The sequence below is a fragment of the Myzus persicae genome, unplaced genomic scaffold, assembly GCF_001856785.1.
Source record: "Myzus persicae strain clone G006 unplaced genomic scaffold, MPER_G0061.0, whole genome shotgun sequence".
Lineage (NCBI taxonomy): Eukaryota > Metazoa > Arthropoda > Insecta > Hemiptera > Aphididae > Myzus > Myzus persicae.
Window position 1 is genome coordinate 513,286 of NW_019101058.1, and position 24,528 is coordinate 537,813.

The 24,528-nt window shown below is 31.5% G+C and overlaps 2 protein-coding genes across 6 annotated transcripts in view; one reads left to right on the forward strand and one right to left on the reverse strand.

The window, feature by feature from the left end:
• LOC111027568 (baculoviral IAP repeat-containing protein 7-B-like) overlaps nt 1–24,528 on the forward strand; it is a 25,389-nt gene continuing 861 nt past the window's right edge. The window contains exons 1-6 of one of the 4 annotated variants that reach the window (XM_022305980.1): nt 1–226; nt 21,469–21,892; nt 23,385–23,618; nt 23,683–23,870; nt 23,941–24,017; nt 24,239–24,271. In XM_022305980.1, coding sequence (XP_022161672.1) covers nt 21,469–21,892; nt 23,385–23,618; nt 23,683–23,870; nt 23,941–24,017; nt 24,239–24,271 — 956 coding nt within the window. In that variant the 5' untranslated portion in view covers nt 1–226. Of the gene's footprint in view, nt 227–17,092; nt 17,303–18,245; nt 18,680–21,468; nt 21,893–23,384; nt 23,619–23,682; nt 23,871–23,940; nt 24,018–24,238; nt 24,272–24,528 lie in introns of those variants that run through there. The other 3 variants (XM_022305979.1, XM_022305978.1, XM_022305981.1) reach the window with 3 other exon arrangements.
• LOC111027567 (zinc finger MYM-type protein 1-like) lies at nt 3,240–6,674 on the reverse strand. 2 transcript variants are annotated; one of them, XM_022305977.1, is made up of 3 exons: nt 5,889–6,674; nt 4,228–5,822; nt 3,240–3,560 (listed from the first exon to the last, which is right to left on the reverse strand). In XM_022305977.1, exons 1-3 carry the CDS (start codon nt 6,053–6,055, stop codon nt 3,274–3,276), a joined length of 2,049 nt encoding a protein of 682 aa, XP_022161669.1. In that variant the 5' UTR covers nt 6,056–6,674; the 3' UTR covers nt 3,240–3,273. The 2 variants fall into 2 exon arrangements, with proteins under 2 accessions (XP_022161669.1, XP_022161668.1); XM_022305976.1 differs by having other exon boundaries at nt 4,228–6,674.

The following is a 24,528-nucleotide window of genomic DNA, read 5'->3' on the forward strand; positions in this document are numbered from 1 at the left end:
TTGACGTCATCCGAGGACGATATCTGTTTAGTGTGAAGTGTGTACCTACTAATAATGATACCTAATTTATTAAATATGCACTACTGCACATGCGTCTATGCACTAATATATTATATTATACAGTTACTCCCTAGAAAAGACAAACAGCCGATACTGTGACAGCGTACCGCGCAGTCCATACAGCGTATATTCAAGTATTCAACTATAACGAACTTTGCAGCGTTGGGTAAGTTTTTATTAAACATTTATTATATGAAGTTAAAAGTTTTTTTTATTCACGCATGTTTCTGAAGTTAATTTGAATATTTTTAAACAGATAGGTACATGAAATAAATAATAATATGCTATATTGTTTTTTAAGAAACTTAGGTATACTTATCAGTTATCATATATATTATACTACATACTCAAGTAAATTAGGTACTATTGTTGTCAGTCGTCCTTTTAATCGATCAATAATATGGTTTAAATTACATACATTAGCTGAAATAGGTTTTTTTTTATTATTCCCAAGTATTCCAAATGTCTTTATTTATTATAAATTAAGTACCGAAAATAATATATAAGACATAAAATGAGTAAGGAATTTGCCTTTGGGTTATTATATATTTATATGTAAAACCTCTAAAATGTAAACAATTATATAGGTATTAACATCACTCTGCACATTTCATAATGAGAATGTTTTCATGGGCATCCGTGTAAAATAATCCATTCATGACTACTTTATTCTACATTTCTACTTCTTATTATAATTTTAGAGTATTGTCGTTTGTTTATTAAATTGTAATTATTAATTAATTTAGGTGTTCTGTGTATACTGTACATATTAAGTACTAACTTAATATAAGTTTCAAGAAGAAAAAATAAGTTCTATCCATAGGGTTATGAATTTTGAATATTATTTAAAAATAGGCTGTTTAATGTTGTACATTATTACACGGATATGTGAATTATTTATGTATATTTTTTTAAATGTTTTATTATTATTTATATATTAATTGTTGTGCTGTTTTAATTTAATATGCTGATGAGTAACATACGTTTTGCTGCTGTAAATTGTTCTTTGTAAATGGAGTTTACTCCGTATGAAATAAACAACTAAATATTATGGTTAACACAACATGTTAAGGACGTCACACCCGCATGTGTTGTCTCCTTCTTTGTACGTTCTGGATAATCAATTTAACTCTGTTATGATTAATATTGGAGCCAATTGACATATTATTAAATTTAGAAATAAGAATATTATATAGTGAACTCGTTGAGCTTTTTTTTATATTTTAATCTTAAAACAGGTTATGAATATCTACATTGTATATTGTTTGTGCCAAACGTCACAAAATTAAATTCACTGTTAACAAAAACAATTTATATGATGGGGTTGTGTACCTACTGATTTGTCATTCTTATTGATTATCAATGCTTACTGACAATTTAAAATATACATTTATTTATAGTAGATTGTAGGTAAAGTTTATAATGAATAGTAAAATGTGCATGAACACAATATTATAAATCATAATGTGCCTATAGGCACCTAAAGATTATATAAGTGGACGAAGGTAAAGAAAAAACGATGATAATCTTAAAGGAATTATAATGTTCCCACTATGGAAATACAAATATGTACCTCTACTTTGAGTCTTTACCTACCTTCACAAGAAATTCGCTATCACACTTCTATAATGCGGTAGGCCGGTGGTTCGGATTAGAAAACAATTGTTCACCATAATATACGCACCCACCCAATGAGTGGGTGCACTTTGCATTATAGTTTACACAGATAATGGAATACCATAGAAAAGTAATATTGTAAAGTTCGATCAGCGGTGTGCATCACGTGTCTTCTATAATCGTAATCTACACGTATCGTGGAGTCGTGTGCGCCTCATACTATACGCTCAGCGCACCACAAAAGGGTTGCTCGGCCGATCGGCGATCACACGGGTATTATTCATATTTTTTATCAACTGTATTCAGTAAAATAATACACCCTCGCTCCCGCCTGGAGTGTGTAGTGATTGGGGACTGGGGAGAGTGTCAGTTCCGACTAAATCTGCTATATACGCGTTCATAAGCACAAAATTTAGCTTGCAATTTTTTCTTTTTTTTGGGTGGGGGTGGATAAAGCCCTATAAAACTATTGATAAGCATAAAAAAAAATTAGGACTATGCTTAGCCCCCCCCCCCATTTGCTTAGGATACATGCTATCATATGAAATTATCGTAAATCTTTAACGTGATCTGTATACGGCGTGTGACACTAAACGCATGGATTTTTATAGTAATAATTATATTATATTTTATTTCTTTGTCCAGACACATTTTTAAATGGGTGTAGTCGTGTGTATACTATAGCCTATAAGCATATTACTATCGTCACGATGATTCTACTATATTTTAAGTGTTTTTTTGCCGATCGCCGGATACCCTATATTTGCGAGAGTTCTGCAGTAAGCAAATATAATGTTATATTGTGCATATTTTGCAGTTAATAACGATTAAGTATGTACAAATTCGCAGAGTATGTAGGTGTTTTTAAGCATGTTATATTCGATAACATTTAAAAAATACAAATACGAGTTTACGAGAATTCGTGTATGTAAATAATATTAGAATCGATGAGCAAAACAAAACTTTGAGCCTTCCAATATAATATGCAATGGTTAAAATTTTGAAGTATAGAATATAATATATTATTGAAAATAATACATTATATTGCACCATTAATACAGAAAATTGCGCTTCGTAAATTAATTCATATAAGTAAATAAGTCTGAAGAAAGAAATACTGTACGTTTTTCAATATAAATTAAAATTATAATTTATAATTAGTAAATATTACCCGTTAGGTGTATATTATGTTATAGTATAATAACAATAACAACTTCCATCAATATCTAATTTAAAATTAAATTTATCTTGCAATATTTGTCGCATAGTGGTCAACATTCAAAGCATGTTTCACATTGTTTACAATTATAAAATTAATCATATTCATTCGAATTAAATCATTCACAGAGGCAAAACATGGTTAGACAAATAAAAAAAAAATCACCTTCCCCTCATAAAATTAATTCTATTAGCAGTAATAAATCTCAGTACTCAAAATACATTACAAATAAAAGCTTTACATTTTCTTCGAAAACCAAACTTAAAACAAATTTTTGGTGTAGAATAGTTAACAATGAAATAATTTTCAATAAAATGTACAAGATACTTAAACATAGTTAATAACTTATAAAATATAAAGACACAACAAAATACAACTTATAATACTTTGTATTTTAAATCAATATTTCTATTTTTAATATTTGAAAATAAATCTATGACTATGTCAATAAATGTTGGGTCAATGATTAATTCGTCCAACATTTTTTTCTCAATAGCCAAAGTACACAAATTTGTTAACTGATCATGAGTCATGGTATTCCTTAAGAATGTCTTTATTCGTTTTAATGCACTATTATTCTTTTCACTTGAAACAGTTGTGACAGGAATGCATAATATCAAATGTAACAATTTGGTCAATTCTTTGTACACCTCTCTTAAATCAGCTGAAAAATGAATAATTATTTGATTAATTGTGGGTATAATCAGACACAAAAAAAATATTTTTATTTTTATTGAGGGGTGGGGGTGGTTTAGACTATACATATTCATGTACAACCTTTTCCCCCTCTGATGAAGAAACTAAGGAAAAGACTAACAGTTCTAATGTTATCCGGTGCAGTTAATAAATCTTTTTTTATTTTTTTGACACCAAAGTTTAATAATGATTGATTAGAATTATTTATCTTTATTTTTAAAAAAGTTTTACAGCGCACTGACACATAAGACATTAAGACATAACCAAGCGAATACCAATTAAGTCGTAAAGTTGAAGACGAGTGTCAAACATGTACTAAATTGACAAAAGAAATTGCCGTTATCGCATCGGCACTTTCGTCGAAATGTGTCATCGTTGCTATTTTAATAAAAATAATATCTTGTCTAGATAATGTTATGTTTCGTATAATATCTAAATTTATTTACATATTGCAGTCCACTATTGTCGATTATTAATCGGTCGCCGACAAAACGTAGTCTGATCGAGCACTAAACGAGAATGTAATTCATATCCCTCCCCTCCCCTCACTAGTGTAAGGGCATGCCCTTATGGTTTAATATATTATAATTTATGGTTAATTGTTAATAATTGAAATTGTAAAAATGTTTACAAACCTTTAATAATATAATTCAACAATTCCTTGGGTGGAAGATATTTACTACGGTTATTGAAAATAATTGTTAATTCGTTTTTTAGCCTTTCTTGATCAAAAACACCGGGGAAAATGTTTTCAAGTTGCAGTAGCTTTTCAACAGGAAAACAAATTTTATAATCCTTGAATGCCTTATTATCTGTTATTTCTAGAAATTGAAGAATGTCAAAATCTTGAAATCGAACATTAGTTTGTGTTATAATTGAATCTAATATTTCGTATGTTAAATATTTTAAGTTCTGAACATCTTTGTCTGAGTACTGAAGTTCACTATTCAATTCTACTGCAGATTTACTACACATTACAACTGTTTCTTCATTTCTCATAAACGTTAACTGCGTAGACATATTTATTATTTCTTTTATGCAAGTTTGTACATCTTCTGTACATTTTGTTTGGAGAGTTAAAAATACATGATCCGAAAACATGGATATTTTGTTGAAGAGGCATAATAAATAAACAAACTTAAAATTTGATAATTTGTGTAACAATCCATTGGCCAAACAAATAGACATCGGATCCCAGTCTTCCTCTTCCATAACACATAATGCTATTTTTTTTAATTCTGTAAAATTAGCACTGATTGTAGCTGCTGCTCTAGAATGATTTTCCCACCTAATTTCACATTTTTCAGATTGCTTAAACCACTTTTCTCGCAGAAGTTCGCTTCGTTTTGGTGAAGAACTAAAAAAGGTGTGAAACATTGTTAGGTCACTTATGAATAACCGAACAGCTTTAATTGTTTTCGATCCATGTAGAAAAACCAAATTCAGTTGATGAGCACAACTATGTATAAATATGGCATTAGGGTAAGTGTTTTTAATAAGACCTGGTACGCTTATTACTTTTCCTGCCATAACGGCAGCTCCATCATAGGTTTGACATATAATTTTATTGCCTATATTCCATTTTTGTATTTGTTCTAACAAAATATTTGAAAGTTCTAAAGCAGTTTTATCTATTGAAACGTCAAAAAATCCAATAAATCTTTCTTCGATGTTGTTATCAATTACGTATCTAAAAATAATACTAATTTGCGATTTACACGATACGTCTGTAGTTTCGTCTACTTGAACAGAAACAAATTTTGCTTTATTTAATTCGTTCATAATTTGCATATTTACAACTTCTGTGATACACAATATTAAATCATTTTGAATATCACGAGATGTTCCTTTAAAACTTGAGTTTGACGATAAATAATCCTTAATCAATTGTTCTTCCTGCGATAGTAGATTCAACAGTTCTAAATAATTACCTTTATTTATTGACGTCGCACTTTCATCGTGTCCACATAAGGGAAATTCTTGCTTTCCCAAATAGCATACAACTTGAATTAAACGCGATAATATACGACGGTTATTCCCAACTTGTTCATTAAATTTCAATGCCGCTAAACGCTTTCCTTCTGACGCAATGAGATCAATTTGATTTTGTCCAAGCAACTGAAATTGTTCTTGACAAAGCAAATGTTTTTCAGAAATTGCATGTTTACTTGCTGTACGGTCAAAGTTTTTAACTCCTGTTATACCTTCATTACTCCATTTTTTGTCCCCTCTAAACAGTAAACAAAAATAACAAAATAGTTTATTTTTCGTTTGACTTCCGGTAAGCCAAACATACTTTGAATACCACGAAAACTGAAACTTTCGAATTGTTTTACCGTCCAACACATCCAAATTTAAAAGGGGCGTAGGTCTTTTATTTTTTAACTCTAATTTATGTTCGTAAGAGTAACTCATAATACCATTGGTTATAATGTCGTTGATTAAATCGGTCGACGATTCCATTTTATCAACGTACAATGTATTAATATCATTTATCAGAATAGCAAAAATATTATAACAAAATATTACAATAGTACGGAAAACGACTGTCGACGCCCGAACGGGTGCGGGTTGACGGACAACAAACAACTAAAATGGCTATCGTTTATCGATGTGCGCGAGACATGTCTCATACAAACGTTACGATGCTTATTCTGTAATCTGAAACCCCGCGAACGGCGCACCCGCCATACCGACACACTACCAACTGCAAAACCATGCATGGGAATGAGACACGCGTCGCGGTGTCTCAACAAACCATCCGTCTATATAGAGTTGTTGTACCTGATCTGGTTGTAAGCGAATTTCATATCGGATATTCAATATATTCAATTAACAACTTAAAATAAAATCAGGAATTTTCGATGACATTAAATATTCATATCATAATTGTTAATTTAAAATTAAATATTTTATCAATAATTCTGTATCCGTTTTAAATCAGGATTGAAGGTTAACACTGTCTCATTGCCTCTTATGACATATGACGCTTCGCCAGTTTGTAGTGACCGAATATATTTTGTAATAAAGGTTCTCAGAAACTAGAAAGTCAAAAAAATATAACGCCAGTAGTCAATAATTATATACATATATTTATATACAGTATAGGTTCCGTAATATGTTATATGCTACCTAATACCTATTATATATATTTTGTAAAAGTAATAAATATAACCACAAAAACCTTGCAGTTACCTGTTGATTGTAAAATTACATGTTTACATAGTACACTTATATTTTGTTTGTACCGTGTATTTTTAAACTTCTTACAGGCAACTTTACTATGAAATATTTTTCAATAAACATAATCATATTATATAGGTAGGTATAAAAGAAAAATTTTGAAATAGTGAATTCGTGTTAATTAATTAATACAATAATACTGTGGCAGCTGTGCAACTTCAACAGTAAAATTTAAACGATAATTGTAAATTGTAATTAGGTGTATAATTTATAGGCATAATTGGATTATTCATTAACACGTGCAACAATATTGCAAGACAATACGTAATGTAAAACAAGTTACCTATATTTTTAGAATATACTATGTATAGTATGTACTATTGTCTATTATTATTGTATGAATAGGTATATGTCATATGATACCTATATCAGGAGACGGAATATGTGTACTTTGAAACCCGAGTACAGGAAATATATAGCGTATAATATTTTAATAACTGAATACTGATATTAATATATTATAATATTATATTTTTTGACAGTGGAGAGTGGACACAGGCCAGTGAGTAATCATAAAAACTATTAACTAATAATTATGTGTACGCCAAGGCGACCGTTCAGTTTTATATATGGGCGCAGATGGGTTATAATTAAATACCTACGTCCAAACAGGGATAAGAACATTACTGTATTTATTTTCCATAAACAACTAATAACAAGTCAAACACTCAAATCCAAGAATCAGCCTCTGCAGGATCTCTACTGTCCACTCACTCAGGATGTATGTGTGGGTATGGAGGGGGGAAGGAACTTACAAATTTCCTTACTTTCCCTTACACATAAATTATAAATACACTAACACAATTGACATTGACCACTTATTCGATTTTCATGATATCGACAGTCAACACAATTTGGATCATAATATAATATGATCTAAATATCTAATGTCAACAATTAAAATTATTAATTATTATTATTGTTATAATATTATCGTCGTTTTCAATCAAAGGCAACAATCTACGACCGCCTGACTTATATCTATAATTATATCATGACTATATATACATATATAGTTTATACATTTAAAATTATATTTAAACAAAAAATTGATCGGTGATTGACGATTGTCACAAACCTTATTATGTACAGCGGTTAAGACACCACACCCCCGTGTGTACTATGTTGTCACCGTCTTACGAACATACCAAATTTGCATTCAGCAGTTCCAATTTTATATATTTACCTTTAATAATGTAGAGAATTTGCCCATTATCAAACTTGGACTTATGAATCTCAAACGGTTTCAATTTTCAAAATTGAGTATGTAAACTTTTCAAATGATGTAAGTTTCCAAGTAAATATTTTACTGACATAATATATTATTTTCAAACAAATAAAATGCATAAAAAATATTTTCCTGATTCTTACATTTCGACCAATTATTATTTTTCAGCCAGTTTTCATTTATAATGTACATTATACTAATTTATTATTATACTATGTATACGTATTACAACATGTAATACCTATTATAACATGTGTTTATGGCTTTATGCATTATGCTACATTGCTATAGAGCATTCAAATATTCAATCATCGTGTAAGTATTCGTGTAGTCTTCTATATCATTGAGTAACATTCGAGTGGGTTGTAAGTTGTACCACTTATTATTCTTAAACTATACCTACAGAGTATAGGCCATAGGCGTTACATAGTAATTCCAGTGATCGTTTGACTGTTTTAGGAGGGGAATGCATCAGTGTCTGTTATTCACTAACTGTGTTTAAAACACTCAATTTATGTAATGGTATTTAAAAGTTTAAAACCATTTTAATATTTACTGCCTATATACCGTATGTATGGTGTACTGATATATGTACTGACGTGCTGTATAGACAGTATAGTGTAAAGTGTATACCGTATACGACAAACTGATAAAAAATATCATGTGGTAATTTTCTTAAAAAAAATACACAATATATTATTTACTCATTCTTTGTAAAAAATAAATTATTCGATTTCTTTAAGCACCAGCTTACGATAAGAATATGATGACTGATGAGTAATGAGTGTTGTTGTTGTGGGCTTCAAAGTTCAAACGTTATGAAGCAATTCAAATATTATTTTCAATTAATCATTTTGTGGCAATTGTTTTTAGAGGCCTCAGATAGTTTGTACAATATAAATACCAAGCACGAGCTATATTAGGTCGTAGTTTTAAATTACCTAGAAGTTTCGATTCCAAAAGGGCGTCATTAAAAATCTGAAATTTAACTATAAACTTACGTGTATTATAATTTATAAGTACAGCAAAGTTGCTCGTGGCAATATACTTTTTCGTATTTATAGTTTAAATTAGATCTGACAGTTAAAATTAGATCTGATAGTTATTGCCTAATCAAATTATATTAATAAAATATATTATGCAGTTTAATATTAAAAATTATAACGCATAACTACTATCAGTTATTACTTAGAATAAATACGTATTGTACTATGTATCAGTATTAAAAATCATTTTGAAAGTTATAACTTGTAAGTTACAAAACATAATTTAAATTAATAATTTTAAAATATTTTTCAACTACCAATATCCATTATGTGACAAAATAGAAATACATAACTATAAAAATATATTTAAGGACTTCAATAATTCAAAAAATAACAACTGCTCTTAAAAATGTGAAACATGTAGCAATTGCCACATTGTCTGTAAATTATGCACGCATTTCTTTGAGCCATTTCGAAAATGTGTAAAACAAAATTAATGTGGTGACGTATTGATGTCTTGTACTCAGTATATTATATATTTTGTAATCATACATTAAAGTGTAATTAGTTCAATTTAATAATAAACGTGTTACCTACATAGGCATTATATATTATTTATAAATGTTATATCATGTAGGTATTGTATTTGTGTATAAGTACAGTATCTATAAGCTCGTGTACAGTTTCAAAAATATCTGATTATTACTACCTGTACAGTATACCCATATTTATCACAGCTGCTAATTAACAGTGTTTGTAATATTTTTCAAACAGTATTTCGTGATTGTATTAAATATAATGGATAAGAGTTATGGAAAAAGAGTCATGTCAAATAGCTTCATACAAGTTGAAGGTACAATGGAATTATTTTGAATTTCAAATATCGCACGTTTCCAATTCCAATACACGTGGAAATGTGGAATATAATAATATTTATTATACTATTATGTACCTTTATTAAAGCTACGTACTATACAACATGTAGTATGTACTATAAACACGCTGCAGATAACTAATATACATTTTATGCTGGCATCGAGATTCGAGACGACTGGGTTTATATCTACATATAATTATATATACATATTCCAGTCGAAATTCCAGTGCTACGAGTACCTCTACGTGATGATTCCAGAGTGTAAAACCGACATCAAACGAACCGGTCCTGTACTCCTGTCTGTGGCAATGGGACACTGCAGCGTGTACATGGTGTATAATATATAGGCATACAACTATATACAGTGTGATAAGTGGAAAGGAATGCAGACCACAAACGTGACCTCCTCCGCGGGTTAACAGTTTTTAGATTTGTATTATACGTGGTACGTGGTGGGTCTGGTCTCAGGTATATGCCTATAGTGCCTACAACAGACTGTCTACTTATATATTTACGTTGTATGGTACACCTACCTACCAATATGGTATAGATGCACATGCACGCACGCACGCACGACTAGAAGCAGCTGAGGAGTTAGGAATGCAGTTTTTATACGTCTGTGGTGGCGTATATTGAAAATAATAATATAATATAATATAATATGTTTATGCTGTTAAAAAGTATTCTAAAAGGGTATTTTTGACTTAATCTCCTGCAGGAAAATTCCCGATGTCTTTTGTATCTGTATAATATAGTATGTATAACTGCAGGTTTATGGTTTGCGCAAAAAATAATGCTCCCCTTATTATAACAGAAATATTCTCTCGAAGAATAGAAAACGGGAACTTGGTTGTTTACAATAGTATTGCGGGTATATCAATATAATATAATATACAATAATATATAATACATAACATTGTCAACCACGGCTCTTACAGTAGCCAGTAGGTATTATATTTGGGTCAGTTGGGAATGTTTTTCCATTCTTGGTGTTTTTTATAGTTAGTTAGAATCACTCACAGATACAGATACGAGAATATGAGATTGGACTACAGAAAACATGTAGTGCAATACAAACAATATTATAGAAGATAGAACATACTTACTATGTCTTTATTAATTTCTTATATATATTAAAATATTACGATAATTTACTGTTGTTCCAAAAACCTAATATTTGACTATCATTAATCAGTCTTCTTCTTATCATGTCCTCGACAAAATAATCAGTAAAAATAAATATTATGATAGAAACTGATTATTTATCTATTTATCTAACTAGACATTGTTACATATAGACTCATCAGTCATTACTCATTACTCGTGTAGCCAATGGTTTATCCAGGTGGACTAGAGGGCTTCAGCCCCCTCTGTTGACCTTGCTTTGGTATAAATATAACTATTTCATATAATAAAAAGCAAAGTACAAATCATTGTATTTTTGAAAACAGTTTTGAAGAATCATTTTCCGGTATTGTCAGTTATTTGTATAGGCTAGCATGGTTAAGGGATACATATATATATCATATTTTTATTTATTTTGTTTGGCCCATCACCCCTCATTGAAAAATCCTAAGTACACCAATGCATGTAGCCATAAAAAGTGATATTCGCTATATTAGTGAGTAGTGACTATTATAGTTATTATATAGAGTAGGTACCTTATGCATCTAGTATGCTCAGTGCTAACTCCCATTTTTTTTCCTTTGATAATGAATTTATTCGAATTCTGACTAATAGAATTTATGACGTTATTCTCCAATCTTAGATTTTTGGTACTATTGAAGAAGCGTTTTATGTCAATACTTATATTGTTGACAAATGATAATATAATATTAGGTATTTAAGTTTAATTTTGAATGAGTAGCTTTTAAGTTATTTTGTGTACTGGAGATAATAATATAATAATAGGCTTTTAAGATATGGGGACTAAGATATGTCCTAGTAAAATAAATACTTTATTCAATATTACACCTGTTTTATATTTTTTTTTATACAGTTTTTGAGGATAATTTTCTTTAGTATAAACATTTTAATAACTTTGAAACGACTTTTTCAAATTGTTATTTATATACATTCAAATTTTCAACAAAATCATTTGCTTAATAATTTATGGTATAAAAATGTTGATTCTAATTTAAAACAAGAAATTCGTATCGCCACTGGAATAATGGTGACAGGATGTATGGTGTAAAAAATCTAAATATTTGAAAACAGGTTTCTTAAGTTAGGTAACACAAAAGTTTCAAAATTAGAATTTGAAATTAATTTCTTAAAAGGAAATGGGAATGAGCATGCTTGGTGGAATACCCTGTGTTAAGAAATACATTGTATAAAATACATGAAACATGAGTCACTCACTAAATAAAAACTGATTTACTATTGTCATTTGATTACAATTTGGAATATCATAAAAAAAACAATTTATATTGAAGACGTAAAAGAAATAAATTGTTGAACTCTGTACCTATCTACTTTAGTTTCATTGACCATGCTGCTAAAAATATGTTTTAATTTAAAAACAATTAAAATCATATTGTTTTTATTGCAAATTTTGCAAAATAAGTACGATTCAAATGGTTGTCAACTGTCAAGTATTACACAACAGAATATTAATGATCAATGCTTTTCACATTCATTTAAGATAATACACAATCAACTAATAATTTATTAATATACTATTAAAGTATTAACTCATTATTAATTATTAATCATCGTCTTGAAGCAGTTCTGTTCGTATCACTGTAAATCTGTAATACCTCCACTGTCTGTCCATCCGTCTGACGTTTGGATTTCAAGGGAAACTATGGTATGAAGGACTAAACTCCTCGTGCTTCGTGAGGGCGGTAACGTAGATTACGAGTGTGAGTCATGTGTAATTCGATTCAGATATACAATATCTGCGTACCATATTATTATCCTTAATATACACATAACACATTGCATATGGTGAATTGATAGAGGCTGTCGTCTGTATTTAATTTTTACTGTCTTTTATTATCACAACTACTGTAATGACGACGGGTGACGAACTGACGACGACTACAGCACTTCGGAGGTCTCCTGCGACCACCGGGTGTTCGTTTTAATATAATTTATACGCGCTTGCGTCGTACAATCATACCATAGTTTTCTAATTTAAAATTCTCACCACGACTATTCACGAGTGGAAACATAGAACTATAGAAGACATGGTTAATATTATTATATAAACGGAAGTACTGGATGACGTTAACGTAATAATTATGATCTTCACTAGTTTATTTATAACTTTATAAGTGTATAATACACAGCGTCTAGACCGTGGACGACTGCGTTAATGTAGGATGTAAGCATACATATAAGTATACGAAAATTGCACGTCAGATTTATCGGGGTACAATACTGCAATTTCATCGGGGCCTCAAGGCTGAGGTTGTTTTAAGGGCTTGAAGTGATGTCCTAAATTGTCTAATTAAAAAGTTCTATCCCTATTTTTTTTTTTAAATAATCTTCGCTTTTATTAAAAAATTTGTTTGATACAAATCTAAAAAATATAATTAATGCATAGTATGATTAATAATGGAAAAGCAATTTTTTTTTTGTAAAATAATTGTTCTCCGATGACCATATTTTGGCGGATGCATCCCACTGTTCCAGCCTCCAAAGACTTAGATTCGGCACTTTTAAAGTTAATCATAATTTACAATATTTTGTGAATGGCTTGAGGCTTGTTGGATGAAAATAAACTACAATTATTTGAAAATGAAGGGCCGGGTGTCAAACTAGTGAAAAGGGTCAGGGTTTTGGGGTATAATATTATATTCCCCAAAAGGGAGAAAGAATAAACAAGCCGGCGACGGCCGACGGGCGATAATCCGACCGGCGACCGTCAAAAATTTTGTGGAATGCGACTGGCGCTGAGCTCGACGTTGCCGTTTCGCCACTGCGTCAATAGACCGACCGGTTTCGTTCCCACACCGCCGGCCGGCAACGTGGCGGCACGTTCCCGGGCGGACGCGCGCCATCGGGGGCAGATGGTTTTCACCCGAACAACTGCTCCTGCTAGACATTTCTGTTGTGCAAGTACACACTACACATCTCCCCCCATCATGTGCACATGCACATTGTATGATATAATATTATTATTATTATCATAGTAATATGCATCCACTGATGTACCATAATAACTGTATAGAGTATGAGGCCATCGGGGCACGTCGCGTATCTACCGCGACACCAGCTGCTCTATTATTGTTAAGATGGTTCGCGGCGTTTTTCTTTTCTCCGCACTCACCAGAACCAAAGAACTAGGCCCAGAAACTACAGTAGTTGATTATAATTTATAATGCTCTACGGTCCACCGCAAACGATATTTCGGGATTTTTTCCACTTCCCGTCGCCGGAGACAAAAGTTATGAATAATTTAACATTCAGATATTCCAAATTCTAATTCGCTAATGAGTGATTTTAATATGGTGTATAATATTATGCCAAATACAGGTTCTTGAATAGAACGATATTATAGTTCGGCATCACATGGGTTAGAAATAATATTATAATATTTAATATTTTAAGTATTTATAATCAATGTTATACTGATCACTCGTTTGCCATTAGGTCATCTTAGCATTGTGATTTATGAATTATGGGTACCCACTACCCTACTCGTGTGTGTTGCATAGTCGCTCTTAAGTAGTCCTCTAAAATATACGAGTGCGTGTCTACACGAGTGTGGTTGTACGAGGACGAGGAATACGACAAGTAATAACAACAACAATAATAAATATAATAGCAAAAATAATAACAGTGGATATCTACTGTGTAGAGAGTTTGATAAACTCGGTCGTCGGCCGCGCACTTTCTCTCCGCAATACCGCAAAGCGGATTTTTACGCGACTACCTCTCGATTCCTTCTTATAGCCATTATCACTACTTTGAGTACTACGCAGTCTCTTTTTAGCTCATAGTACGTTCCTGCATATGGGTTGGAGCAGGTCAATGACAGAATGACTCTTACACCGATTCCGGTTACCCAATAATCGCTTTCTTCCGAGTTTCTAATGGAATTGTCTCTTTTCGCTGTTTCACGACTTTACCAATTCTGGAAAAAGCTCTTCTCTCAAATCGATAATAATCGGCACAGCTGATCTCGCCCGAAATACTACCCAAACACTGAACCGCGTGGACGATGCAAAATAATTTAGTTGTATTGAAAAATGAAGAAATATACCTTTTTCCATTGATTATTTATTATTATTTTTGCGTTGTTTCGAATTCCATTTGTTTTAAACCAAACAATTTCTATTTATTAAGCCCACTATAGTCTCTATTCGTAACTTGTAGTCGGCGATCGTATGCTAGAATTATACGCAAAATAATAGTTTTGAAGTTAAAAATACGTATTATCTCTCTTGGTTTTCAATATAATTCAAGTTTTAATCAATGGCGTATCAAAATAGCATGTGAACAGTGTACTAATGTACTATACGGTTTATAGTAATCATTTTTTTTTTACTTAATATATTTCAAATACGGGCTACGGGCACATGGCTGGTGGAAATTACAATTAACAATAAATACGATTCCCATTTTAGCGATAGTAGTTTTATTAAATTTGAATTGAATTTAAATATTATGTTCTTCCATGTACGATTGCCTATTTAGCCATTTCGGTTTAATTGGATATTAACTGTGTGCTATTAAATGCGGCTGATTCAATTAAACGACTCAATGACTATTCGGTTTCAACGTTCTGTAGTTATCTACTTAGTACTTATCTAGGCCACAGCAATGTGGTTTTTAGTATACGTTTATTTTAAACATACCACAATTCCATTGGTACTCAAATTTTAAAATAGTTGTAAAATGTATTGTAAACAACATCGGATTATTATTTAGTAATGAACCACTGAGCCATAATAATACATGAAAATGTTGTTTTCCCACGTTCAACTTCCGGTGTTCAAGGCTGATAGCGCGACCGTGCAATATACATCCTCGAATAACTTAATGTGCACAGACTACGTAGTTTGCTCGTGGAAAACAGAACGTGGCAGCACTGTGTTTCGTACAATGAATAATATAAAATTACTGAATGGCTTTTTTAGTTTTTTCCCCTACCGTCTTCCAGCTGACGATGTCTAGCTACGTGGTGGGTCCGAGGTCGCCATTACGGTTTACGGCCTTACCCCACACTGTGGGCCCCGCTGATTTTCAAATCATTATAATAATTATTTTTAATATTCACTCGTGACTGTTACGTATTTTATTGTTTTTACTAAATATTATCCCGAAACAGTCGAAAGCCTAGGAAGTTTATAAATACTTAAAATCGTCGTGGTATTGTAACTACGTAGAGAGTACTACTAGAATAATAATTTTATTCTAGAAAAGTAACATAAATAATGAATATTTATCAGCCATGCAATAATTAAGTGGTTGGCAAATAGGAATTTAATATTTATTGTGCACATTACGTCATAATGTACTCGAATACATTTGTTTCGTTATTGTTTTCGGTTAAACTAAATATGTTTATTGTTTAGAATGTTTAGATAGTTACTAATAGATAGACGACATATTTACAGAGTATGCAAAGCATGTTCTACTGTAACACTATAGTGTTTTTGACTCTAGTGTCACACGCATACTTATCAGCGGATTGTATGTAGATTATATAAACATTTTGTGAATAGTGATATAATACCATTATCAAAATGCGTATGTATAATGTTTAGGATGTTTCAATTATTTCATCATGTGAGGGTTTGGAGTTTCGGACTCGACGCGACTACGCTATAAAGTAAACGTATAATAAATATAGCTACGATTTTTTTTCAATATTTATTCTATCAAATACCTAGCATATATTTTAAAGCTTTGTATAAACTAAATTGACCAGCCCTTTGAAATTTTGAATGAACGCTGAATGGATTAATCGATTTGTGGCGTCGAGCTCGGAGGCTATCTTCATTACTATATTATAATATATATATATACAATACGAATGGAATGAATGAATGTATTTGGGCAATCAAAATGTTAGCCATTAGTCATGAGTTCATGACAACCTTTGGAATAACTTTGTAGATAACATTTTATTTTCAATTCGATAATTACGATTTACGAGTAAACATGTATATCAGTATTTGAGATTACTATACATCCATCTAATGAAACTCGAATAGTTTGTGCATTTGTTTTCCAACAGTGACCGAGTTTACATGTTATGTTGTTAATTTTTTTTTGTTTTTTAATAAAATAGATTTAAATAATTTTCGTTAAGTTTGACGTTGTACATATTATGTACAATCAAGAATTGCATTCCACACGAATTTAAGAGCTGTACGACTTTTCGAGTAAAATACAGAAGTACATACTGCTGATTTCTCAAGGTATAACATTTTAATATCTATTTGGTTTTATATCAAATTTGTAATTTTGTCAAATATTTTGAATATTTTGGGCTGGATTGATGTTGGTGTAGTTATTTATAATATAATTCGTCACTCTTTCCATGCAAAGCAATATATTTGATGATATATTCTAAAAGCAATAATCATGTGTACTGCGTAAGATGGTATAATATGTTACGTCTATAGTGTTAATATGTGTTTACTTCGAGTATACGCCTCAAATCTAATTTAAATAAATAATTGCGCGTATGTCATAAACAGTAAACACATTCCGCGTTTATCGGCATAATAAACATGTGTTTTTATCATTCTGTTGTTTTTCGTATGGAAATTCATCGCACAAAAAAATACAAAGAGGGAATTAAAACGACAATTTTCAAAACGGAAAATCGTAGACGAGCAGCACAGACGAGTAGGAAACTACTCTGGTTTATGCGTGGACGAGGAGTTAGTAAAAAGAGCCAGCGAATGTTAGAATCTCCAAGGATCTTGCGCTGAGGACGACAACGAACAAATACTTTTTTATAATTAACCTTAATTCGCAGATATTTTGGGCTCACGATAAGATAATAATATTCTATTATTGCGACGCAACGACGATAATAACGTTATTACTATCTTATGGGTCGTCATTTTTGCGGGGCCGTCGAAACGAACACTATTGTTATAGTCCTCTAATGTACCAATGTCTTTCCGAAAGTGCGAGCAAAGGGCAAAAGGCAGTGTACTCAGTACTGTGCTGTAGTAGGGTACCCGAAAATCGAAACGTTGTCAACACACTATTTTATTTCGACGTGGTTTTGTGTATCGACCGACGCGCGCGCGTAACACCGGCTCCCTATTCGCCGGCGGTCGACTGTAGAGGGGTCGTGCAACGCGTCTGGCGACGGCAGCGCGGCGGAGGTTCTCGGTTTCTCGTTGATCGTTAATCGTTGTTTCAGTACTGCTGGACTCGCTGCGGCCGCTTCTTTCCGTCACGTTAAGTTCCGCGCACATTCTCGTGATGTTCGTCCCGCTGTAATTTCGTTCCCAGTTTTTCCCACCCGTGTCCCGACACTCCGACGTCGACGTCGGTGTTGTTGTTGTTGTTGTTGTTATTATTGTCACTCGTATCGAGTGACATAATACACGCGAAAAACATTACTTTTTTTAAAACAGCTGTGATTACTGCCGAAAGCGGCTACCGACACCGTTTTATCTCTGTGAGGTATTCGACGTTTCGAATTCTGAGGGAAAAACACAATCTAGGACACATTAACATTGTTTCCCCTCGTTCGCCGTCACACTTCAACACACTTTATTTTCATTCGACGCCATAGCGCGCGCAAAATACTTTGGAAAAACGCAGCACACAAGGTAGAGTGTTCTCTTTATTTTGTTTTTTATTTTCTCTTCCGTATGTTTTTATGAATTATTCAATGGTTTTCCGCTATTTCCACCGTTCGTCTCGTCCTCTTTTCGGTGAAAACCTATCGCCCGGGTGTCGACTATTTTCGTCGTCGTTTGGGCGCGTGAAAAACGGTTGGTACCCATTTACGTAACTTTAATAGGTAGCTGTCGCGAAGGTTATTGCGTGGCCGCCGTAAAAGGCGTTCCATCTGGTATCAGTCGTATCGTGGTGATGTGGACAACAACTGTTTCCGCCGCCTGGCCCTGTACCACCTCTTACGCCGCCACATAACCGGTGGGCCTCCAACACGCGGGCGCGGCGTCTGTGACAGAGCCTGTCTCGTGTGGGCAGGGCGCGGGCGAGGGGGTAAACATTTTATTTTGCCCGCACCATCGATTTTCCCGAATCACACGCGTTCTCGTTCATGGTTTTCGATACGACGCCCACCGGAAACGGATGTTTATTGTTTACGTCCCACCTTTCGTAATGATCATGGATTTATCTTTTCCTTTATACCATGCTATCGATGATGATAACAATATTAATATGATATTGTGGAGAGGTTTACTTCGTTTCTGTCATTCTAATTACTTAAAGGGCATCCAGCCGTCATTGTCGGTGCTCGATTGTGTATCGTGCCCGGGACGATTTCTCTTCGAAAATATCGATACAATATGATTGTTGTGCGATTGGAGTGTGTGTTTTCCTGCTTTTGGACTTCATTAAGCTAATTGGTTTTAGGCGACAGACACTTAACACTTATTTTGTCAGTCGAGGGTCTTATTAACAAAAAAAGAAAAGAAAAGAAGCATTATTGATACGTTATTATCAGCTGAGGCCAGCGACTAGCGAGTCGTTTCCTTTTTTGTTGTTATTGTTATTGTGCTACAGCCAGTTTTTCTGATGTTAATACGCTCTGAAGGTCTTTACAATGTAACATATTTTACTGGATAAATAATAGCATCAATGCATCATATTATTTTAGTTACAAATAAAGTAGGCATACCTACCTACCGAAAATTTAAACTAAAAAATAATAATACTATCACGTATTGATGTAGGTAGTGATTATTTAATTTGTCTACAATTATAATTAGACATTAATTTAAATTAGTTGGCCATATCATTAAAAGTGTAAACAGTTTTTGTTAAGTAAAATAATTAAAAGTCATTGTTTGACACTATTGTACTGTTGTTTATTTTTTAGCCAAGTAAGCTTGATATTTCCCATATTTATTTATTTATTTTTATAATTTATGAAAACCAAAATATACATTTTTTTTAAAAATAACATTCTACCTATTGTATACAATAAAAAATATTTATTTAATATTTATGGTGATTCGTCTACCATGCTCACTCTTTCTTGTTTTCAATAATGCATTCAAAATCTGGTTTTTAGAATTTGTAAATGTACTTAAAGTAAATATTTCCAAATAGATTTTTATGCTCAAAGAGTATCCTGCAGAGGTATAAAATTAAATTCAAATATGAGCTAATATGTTCAAATAAGAATTTGGTGAATCACTCTGTATATAAGAAAAGTTTCTACTGATATTAATTAGATTCTATAGTATTGCCATTTTTATGACCTGCACTGATAATGGGTTATTAAAAAATCAATGGTCATACTTATTAGTTTATCACTTATAAGTTTTAAACATATTTATATAGTTATATATTTACTTATAAACTTTATGAAATTTAAAAATTAAACTATAGTTCTTTTTTTGTTTTTCCTTTAGTGTCAGCTATGTTTAATCAAACATTATTCCATTGTCTACTTCTGTTATATTATTATTACTGTTTTACCCCAGTACTTTAGTTGCATAATTTGAGTGATTTCTTTAATCAAAAATCAGTCAATACTTCATAGAATATTTGTAATTAAAATTTTTATCTATAGATACTACTACAAACCTTATGTATTTGTTTTTCATGTGACATTATAATGACCAACTATTTTTGTTTGGTGGAGCAATATTTACATTTTCTAATTGCAACCAGGCTTTTGATTTTAAATTCTCAAGGAGAATATTTTGATGTGCTTGTACCTAATATTAGTCAATGTGTTTGTTAATTATGAATGTACTTAGGTATTTTAACTTTGGATTGATGGAGTATTTGAAGGGTTAATTAAAAATAGATCTAGCCTATTTATATTCCCTTCTATACCTTAAACTTAAAATTATCATCATTCATAAACGATTGGTGCAATATTAGAGTTTTATACATCAACATTTTCAGAATAATCTAAAGGTTTACACAGAACACTTAGACTTACACAGAGTAATTCTTTATTTTTATAATATATTAATAAAAATACTATTTGGTCTTATTAAAATAAATACCTTGCCACTTGATTCATAGGCGCTTCAATATCTCTATGGTTGGAAAGGCGAGTAGCACATTTGGGATAAATCTTTTGGGATAAATCATATCTCTCGTCATATCTGGAATCTAGTCCATGTAATTGATTAAAAATATAACATACAAAAATATAACATATTGCTTATCGCCAACGTCGCTGGGAGACATCTGCCCACCCTGCCACCTCCTTGGAACTCCAAGGTCCCGAAACACATAGTACAACCAGTTTTTCCATACATCATTATCTCCTACCTTTAGTACTGTCAAGTTCTAAAATATTAAAATAATTATTTTAATTATGTATTTTAACAAATAGTATCTCTTTTATAAAATACATTTATTTTTGAAGTGTGAACTAATTGATATTTATGTTTTTTTTTAACAGATGGCTCCATCCCCTAATCACAAACCTGTCTCACAGACTTTAGCAACTATTTTACAATTTGAACAGAATATCATTCATATGTCAAATGGATGTCCAATCATTTTGAATTCTTCATATCCTATAACAGAACCTGTTTCTGATAATCCACTTGAGCCAATATCCAGACCAATGTCTGATGAAGAAACACCTTCTTGGGATTTGACCACGTATGAAAATCGATTAAGAACATTTGATGGAGTGTGGAAATTACAATTTATAACACCTGACCAAATGGCCAAAGCTGGATTATATTACTTGGGCATACAAGATCGTGTTAGATGTTTGTTTTGTTCTACGGAATTCGATTATTGGCAACATGGTGATGATCCGGTTGTTGAACATAAACGTCAGTCTCCACAATGTCCATTTTTTAATGATTCTTCTGGTAAATATCAAATACTTTTGTAATCTGATATTAAATTTAAGTTGATCAAAGATAAATATTTTGTGTGTTATAACATAACTGCAACTGAACAGCAATCATATAAGAGAAAACTACTCCATTTATTGAATGATAATTTCCAACTAATTGCAAAATGTTGCAGTATTGTTTTAAACTCTATACACTGAGAGAACGCAACCCGGTATAGTTTGCGCATTCTTACCACATAACTAGCACGAGTGCCACATGTTGAACTATGCCAGACTCTGTTTACAGTGTATTCACATTCAGGTACCCCAGTAGAAGAATTTAAATCTCGAGACAACGGAGCATGTTCATTTGAATGGATGCGTGATCGAGTTGTGTTCTCTCAGTGTAAGAACACACAGTATAGATCAGCTATTCCCAACTATTTTAGTTGTTTGGGCTACTGCTTATGTAAAAAAAATTGTATGAACCACTTACTTAATATACAGGTTTAAAATATAAGCACAAATAAACTCATATAACAACTTAAGTGCGTTTGGGCCCTTTGGTTGGGAACCGCTCAGCTCAATATTATAATCAACTCTATAAATATTGTAATGTTATAATAAAAATGTTAAATGCGTGTTACTTTTAATGCTTGCCAAAGTAGTTTTGCTCTATACTGCTTTACACACAAGAAACAAGAAATACATAATTATTTAATGCTAACTGTTTAAAATTGGAGTACTTTTTATGATTTAGGTGTATTTGATGGGTCATTACTCATTAGTTAACAAACCTTTCTTAAGTTATCAGTTATCATTCTATCTGAAAGTTGCTTCTTCCACAACTGGTCAAATGAAAATTATATCCATATCATATACAATAGAGTCTCGATAATCCAAACGAGATTGGGAAAAGGGGTTGTTCGGATTACCTATGGCAAAAAAAAAATCAGTTTTATTGTAATTTAAACTATGAAATTTTATTTTCATCTGTATTAATTATGTAAAAACTCGTAATTTCAAAAGACAATGAATATATAAAAATATTAATAATCATATTAAACATAATTGATAATTTTATTACCGGAAATTATTATTTATAAATACATATGTATATATTAGATAAGATAATTCTCAAGCCCATTCGAATTACCGCGTCTTTCGGATTAGCCTGTTTTCGGATTATCGAGACTCAACTGTATACTGTATATGTATTAGATTTGTGTGCTAGTTAATCAATTAGTCTTTTGGACATTTGGAATACATAGTTTCATTTATAAATTTGGATCTAAAAGTATCTAGGCTCTAGGGCTTGATTAGGATGAACCAAATATTACAGAGGAAACTTAATAAAACATTTAAAAAGGAAAATAATATGGTTAGTGAAATTAGTTTTTAGTATAAGTTAAAGACATTCATTTTTTTTTTTAAATATAATATGCAGATAAAAAAATGTATTAGATCAGTATTCAGTACTATTGCAGATTTATTGAATTAACTAATTAATGCATTTGTATTTTTAGCTGGTTATGATGTGTGTGGCCTTTATGGTTCTGCTCCTGCTGATGTTCAATCCAATCACGAGTCAAAGAAGGTTCAAGATTTTTTAGATTCTGTGGGTATTCTACAACAAATGAAACCACCTAAGCATAAAGATTTTGCCACCTTAGAAGCACGTTTGAAATCATTTGAAAAATGTTTGATACCATTGAAACAAGATATTCAAACTCTATGCGAGGCTGGATTTTTTTATATAGGTAAGATGATAATATTTTACTTAACTAGTTAATTTCTCATATTAATGTTGTTAAAATTGTTTAGGCAATGGTACAAATGACCAGATGTTATGTTACTACTGCAGTCAAGGCCTTAAGGACTGGGAAGATGACGATGAACCATGGACAGAACATGCCAGATGGTCAGAAACTTGCAGTTACGTGTTGTTAAATAAAGGCAAAAACTTTGTCGACAAAGCATGTGGTGTGACCAGCACGAAATTTAACCCAACGGTAATTTAATAGTTTTGTCAATCACTATATGGATGCAATACTAGAAATTTACCTTAAAATGTTCTTATAGGAGTTATTCAAGCTGATTGCTGAACATAAGGATACGTCCATTACTGAAAATAATATGAAAGTAAATTCTACAAAAAGGTATGTTTCTTGAATAATAAGTTAAAGTATTTAATAAGAAAAGCAATATTTTGATTTTAATGCATTTTCAATATTTTTTTTTGTTCAACAAATCTGAAAATAAGAAATTTGAATCCAGTTAAATATTTAATTTAAGTCATTGAATTGTATGATTATATTACATTCTGACATTTATATTATTACAATATAAATTTCTTTATTTTTATTTTTTTTTTAATCAGGATTCACATTGTCTGTCAACATCATACACCTAGGTATTATACCTTGAATTTCATATTTTGTGGTTGAACTTTAGTTAGTAGTTAAAGTTTTTAATGCACTCAAATTTCAAACATATTCATAAAATGTATTTTCATTGCTTGTCTCAAACTAATTTAACATTTGAATACACCGCAAAACATTTTCTTTTACTTTTTTTTAAGCACAATATTATAAATAATATTAATCTGTTAATAAATCGATAAAATGTTTTTTATTCGTTTTACATCTTTTGTTTTTTTTGTTTTTACAG

Excerpts from the sequence above, each read along its gene's own strand:
- LOC111027567 (XM_022305976.1), bottom strand. The coding sequence starts at position 6,055 with ATGGAATCGTCGACCGATTTAATCAACGACATTATAACCAATGGTATT. Across the intron at positions 3,561-4,227 it reads GTTGAATTATATTATTAAAG|CTGATTTAAGAGAGGTGTAC; the intron begins GTTTGTAAACAT and ends TTCATTTTTCAG.